The 6000-nt window shown below is 37.6% G+C and overlaps 1 protein-coding gene across 3 annotated transcripts in view; it reads left to right on the top strand.

The window, feature by feature from the left end:
- The first annotated feature begins 358 nt into the window (after positions 1 to 358).
- Positions 359 to 6000, top strand: part of PKN2 (protein kinase N2) — a 31128-nt gene continuing 25486 nt past the window's right edge. For all 3 annotated transcript variants that reach the window (XM_074151251.1, XM_074151252.1, XM_074151250.1), the window contains exon 1: positions 359 to 653. In XM_074151251.1, coding sequence (XP_074007352.1) covers positions 422 to 653 — 232 coding nt within the window. In that variant the 5' untranslated portion in view covers positions 359 to 421. The remainder of the gene's footprint in view (positions 654 to 6000) is intronic.

The raw sequence follows: 6000 nt of genomic DNA, 5'->3' as shown, positions 1-6000 counted from the left end.
CACAATTAAATCTAGAAAATTACAAATGTGAGTCATTAGCTCTGAGGCATATAACTGCCAGGCAAGCAGCCATGACAAATCCAGAAGTATTTAAATCTCTTGCTGTTAAAAATAGGCATAGTAAAGATGTCACTGATTTTAAAATAAATCTGTTGTAAATGTAGCTCCAAGTTAACATGTCTTGTGTGGTTGTGCTTTAGGGCAACATGAGTGTAGACTCATGGTTAGTAAATGGTCTTACAAAGTGTGTGTCTAATATTCAGAGACCTAAACCCTAATCATTTTAAGTTTACAGCATGCGTTGTCAAGAAACAGTGTTTCCTGGTAGTTATATTACTGTTTTTCTTTCTAGGGGGATGCCAAAAGTCTTCTAGCCGCTGAGAATGTGAGCACTGGCCAAAAGTTGGAATTTTCAGATACAATGGTACAGCAGAAGCTGGATGAAGTAAAGGACCAAATCAAGCGGGAAATAAGGAAGGAACTTAAAATCAAGGAAGGAGCAGAGAACCTCAGGAAGGTCACAACGGATAAAAAGAACTTGGCATATGTGGACAACATTTTGAAAAAATCGAATAAGAAGTTAGAAGATTTGCATCATAAGTTACAGGAGTTAAATGCACACATTGTTGTAACGGATCCAGAAGATGTTGCAGGTACCACATGTTATTGTGAAGTCAGTTCTTTCTTAGATAAGCTGTATCTCATTGCACTTGGAAATAATTGCTCTGGGACTGAGCAAATCTGTAGCTGGCGAGTTTGTTACTTCTAACTTTTTTTATGGGGAGCACTGTATTTCATGGATTACTTGATGATGCTCTAAAGACTAACTTAACAGGTACCAATTCTTCACTTTCAGTTATTACTATGCTAAAGTATTTTCTCAATCACCGTAGTATTTCCTAATAGCTTTTCACTGTATAAAAGCAAATTTCAGTAGCTCTTCCAGTGGCATTCTCTGAGTGACACTGTAGGCATCAGCACCTCTTTATTCTATGGAGGAAAAATTATAAAATTTTTACTTTAAAATTTTCTTGGTTTTTTTTAAGCTTAAATCTAACTTTTACAAACTGTTTTTCTGTTTTGCCGTTTATCTGACTAACTTATCAAGTATTTCTTCCTGTGGCAATGATCTGTTAAGTCTTGAGGCTTTTCCACAATGAAGTTACCATTTTAAAGACAATTTGAAATTCTTTTCACAGAATCACAGAATGGCTGTAATTAATTTGTATTTCCTGTGGCACAACAGTGAGTTGATACTGGTTTTGAATGTATTTTTTAAAAATACCAGACTTGGTATTTTAAGATGGAATGTTGTGAAAGTAAACAGTCCTTTTTCAGCTTTGTGGAATGACTCGAGAGGTATTGCCAGCCTCCTGATGTCACATTGCACAGACTCTTCCTGGCAAAATGTTAATAAATGTGCACAGGCCGTTGAAGGTGTTTGTGAAGTGAATGCCAAGCCTTAAGAAGCTTGGGCAATACAATAAAAGCTCACATCATCCTTGTGAAGAAAGGTTGGTTACAGTGAGAATTTAGGAAAATACTGACAGGTGATGTCAGCACTTCATACTGTCTGGCCCTGTGACAGGCAGAAGTGTTGAAGTGTCCGTGGTGGCCTGCACAGTATTCTCTATATTTTTTGCTTTTGTTCTTCGAGGTACAAGGGGCAGAGGTGGGGACAGCTGGAACTAGTGAGGGAAAGTAGCTGCTGCAGCATGAAATGGGAATGAATACAACAATGTATGCTTCATAGATAGCCAGGGGGGCATTACTAGGCATGAAACATTCTGTTCCGTATCGGCTAAGGTTTATGAAAATCCCCTTCAGTGTTGACAGTAGTGTGGCTTTTAAAGGAATGGGAAGAGTGGAACTGAAGGAAAATTGTATGCAAACCGTGTATAGATCAAATATAAATATCTGTGTGGACATAAATTTGTGAAGTTCACCTAGTATTAGAGCTTGAAAACTGGATGAGCCCAGAATGCTCTTGTTGTAGAGCCCAATTCCTGTAGCATTTTAAAACTCTGTCACAATGAGTTAACGAGCAATATTGTCCTTGTGCATGACTCGGGAAATGCAGGAGGCCCTAAGAAAGCATTTACTAATTCTAAAGAGATGGTTTGGGTACAAAGATCTAAATAATGTTCAGATCCTTAGTAGGTTTCTGAGAAGGCCAGCAGCGCCCATTGCTTTTGTGAGTAACTATTCGCAGCCAGGCTCATCTCACCTTGCATTTCAAATACCAGAGACTTCATGAAAGCTCAAGGGATAAAAGATCAAGGTTGATAAACTTATGTTCTTCTACCTGCTTTTGATGCATCCTAAACTTAACAGTATGTTTTTAACTTTCATTCCGTTCAAAGTGTTATTGGTAGATAGCTTTTACAGTCTTACTTTATTATTGAAATATACAAGAAAAAGCTTACTAATTCTGTTGAGATCTGTATATTCGCTGTATAGTATCACATTAGGTATTCCTAGGTAAGACCCATTTTAATAGAGTATGTTGCATAACTTCCTAAAAAAAAAAAAAGTCTTTAGTTCTTTCAATGTCTGTTCTTAGATCAAAGATCTACAAGGACCCACCCTCCAAAATTGAAATGCCTGGGGTTTTTATACTGTTTGCCTTGTAATTTAATTGCCTCTTTCCAGCCTCATCCATGTGGGAGGAGCGCTATCGGTAAACATTCTGTCTTAAGACTAATGGGTGCAAATCATCTAGGTGATACTCTGATTTTTAATACCGAAGTCTTAGATTTGACTTCAGGTATTAGTGAGCTTGGCCTTTGCAAAATAAGGTTGGCAACATAAAACTTACACCATGCCAACTCTGTGTGTGTATGTATGTATATATACACACATTCAATATTCAGCAAATACATAGACACATAGTCCTAAAGATCTAACAGAGGATACCTTTGAGAGGTCACAGATATCTCAGTTTGGGCATTCTTGCTTTTGCTCAGGATCAACAGTGATTTTAATAATCATTTACTGATGAATATGAGAGTTCCCCGAACAAGTGCATTGTTTCCAGAGGTCAGCTTTATTTTAAGTTAATAGCTTTTCACTTTAGCTCATGTTTGACCTTTTTCTGTTCAGTTAGTGACAAATGGTTTAAAAGAGAGAAGGAAATACACGGAAAATTTTTAGACCGTGCAGAGCATGAATGCTGAAAATAAAGAGGGTTCAAGAGGTGTGTGAGTCAAGGTTTGTTTTCTCTTTATGTACTTTAATATTTTTTGGCGTAGCCCTGTTTTTATACCTCTCCTGGAGTATGTTGTTTAGGTTTTTTGCAGGTTTTAAGTAGCAAAGTCAGAGCTGAGATCCATTGAGAAGTAACACTGAGAGAATCATTGCCTATAAGATGATGATCCCTTTGACCTGTCAGGTGTGAAATCTGAAGATTTTTGGATGGTTTCTGTTGACTTGTTGAAAGGTCACTGTGGTAACTTGGAAAAGTCATTTAATCTTTCCTTGTTCCTGTATCTGAAAAGTGGGTGTGAACTTATATTTGTAAAGTGCTCCAGATGCAGGGCTGAAAAGTGCTGTGCAACTGTTGGGACTCTTACTGTTGCTTGTGGTATCAAGCAGTAACTTGCATTACTTTTTAAAGGAACCACTAATTTGTAATGTAACTTCTTTTTAATTGGCACAATGTAATCGATACATGTTAAAATCATTGCATGTAGTGTTAATGAATCTGCTGTAGAAAAATGTGTTTTAATAACATTCCGTTTGAAGCAAGTTAAGATGTTTTGATACAGCTTGCCTAGAGCTGGAAGCTTTCCATGTCCTAATGCCATAGGAAATTATTTTCACAACTATTTGAAGAATCGGTATTAAACCTTAACCAAAAAGTGCAGTTTGTCAAAAAGCTATATTACTGAATGAGAGGGCAGATGTGGCAGCAGATGTATAATTCAGAAACAACTTCTAGCGTAACATAGGTTTACTTTACATTTTGGGGTTGCTGGTGAATCTGGATTTGCTTTTGAAGTGGGACTTTGTCCCGAGGTTTGGCCTTATCATGCAGCGTATTAGTCATATTAGGGTGCGGAGTTTTAAAATTCATAGGCCAGCACTTAAAAGTGGAGCAGAATGCAGCAATGCAAAAAGGATAGGACAAGCCTAGTGACCATTACTGCTGAAAATCTGAGAGTTTTGTTTTGGTGTGTAACATGGGGATGATTACTTCAGTAATAGAGGTGAAGAAATTTTGTATCTTGAAAGCATACTTCTACAAAGTAGCACAGATAACATTGATGGTCTTTTCACAAGTCTAAAAAGTAGCAGTATCAATTGGAGTTCATAATCTGACTCAGTGACGTGTAAGATTGAGATACCTTACCTACAGCAAGTTATTGATTTAATTAGGCATATAGTTGATACGTAGGAGATATATAGATAGATAGATAGAGATATATAGATATATCTATCTAAAAATTGGGAAAATAATCTCTTCCATAGAGCTGAATTAAAGATGGATAGGGAGGTGAAATTATAGAAAAACTTCTGAGGGAATTGAGGAGACTGGATACAACATTGAGAACGTGAAATCAAAAAGACAAGTTCGTGCCTCCTCTTCCGTTATCCTCTAACTTCTAAGCTATCTGCTTTACATCAAATTTGTCTGTAGGGGTCACAAATAAAATAAATTATTTTGTTTAAGAATATGATTAGCTGACAGGGGACTGAGAGAGACTGGGGGATTTCTTTGTCCCACAAATGACTAGGTTAATCTGTCAGGCACCAAAGTGTCCACTGAAGACCAATTACTGGAAACTAGTAGAGGTAGAAACCAAATTGATTGAGGTAGTGACTTTTTAGAGAGCAGAGTCCACCTACGAGGCTTATCCATAGGAATTTCATGACAACTTTTGGCAACTTTAATGTAGGATAACATTATTGAAGCAGTTTGAAACAATCTCCTGTCACTTGTTTAGTAGCATGCTGCAGTACCAGCTGGGAACCCACATTCAGAAAGTTACATGGGATCCTAGATTTCACACTGAGTTTATTGAGGAAATAGCATATGTAGCATCTAGGGAAGAGTCCCCAGAGGAATGAGCAGCCATCTTAGTAGAGTAGAGTTGTGTCACTACTCTAATAAATATAATTTCAACAGGAGCGCAAAGATCACGGTTAAGATAAACATTTCAGACTGAAAACTGCCATTGTCCTGATGCAGTCCAAGCATTAAAAAAAAAAAAAAATTGGTTAAACCATCACTATTAACTTATGTTAAGTCTAATAATTTTGATTTCATGAAAACAGGATATTGCAGGTGCTGGGGAAGCAGTACTGCAGCCCTTCCAGCAGCCTGGATGTGTGCTAACAAGCTGCACAAAACTCATGAGCGTTAAGCAAAAACATTCATAGTTGTTCAGCAAAAATAACATGCCAGTTACTTGAAGTCAAGTTCACCTGAAATACATCTGTTACTTCTTTTGATATTCACTGTCAAGAAGAAGATGCCTAGGGGCACTAATCCATATCCAAGCTTGCTGTCCTATGCAAAGTTGGACTTGAATGCATCCAAAATGGCAAATCTGGTACTGTCCTTATTGACCAACAGACATGGCAAACTGGAGAATCTGTTATTTTCCCCAGTCCCTACTCACTTCACTTGAGTATCGATTTGGTACAAGTACTTACTCTTGTTTAAGTATATACATAAATCCCATTGCTTGCAATTATCTAGATGAATGTATTACTTATTTGTATTATGAAGAGGACTAAATGTCTGCAGATGAGATTTGAGCCCCTCTGTATAGTGCTTTATACAAATAGATCAGAGAGAACTAGACGTACCGAAGTGTTTGCAACCTCAAGTAGACATTACAAAGAGGGAGGGAAACTGCTCATGCAGATGTGGTTCATCACGCTGCTGCGGAGATTGTCAGCGCTTTCCATAATAGGACCAGTTGGTCCGACTGACTTAAAACTTCAATCTGAATTCTTCCATAAGGGGCTGCCCCAGGCTGCCTACTGAATTGT

Source organism: Numenius arquata, chromosome 8, assembly GCF_964106895.1.
Source record: "Numenius arquata chromosome 8, bNumArq3.hap1.1, whole genome shotgun sequence".
In the NCBI taxonomy this organism is placed as follows: Eukaryota; Metazoa; Chordata; class Aves; order Charadriiformes; family Scolopacidae; genus Numenius; species Numenius arquata.
Note: the sequence above shows the minus strand (reverse complement) of the source record. Positions and strands in the feature narration are given on the sequence as shown.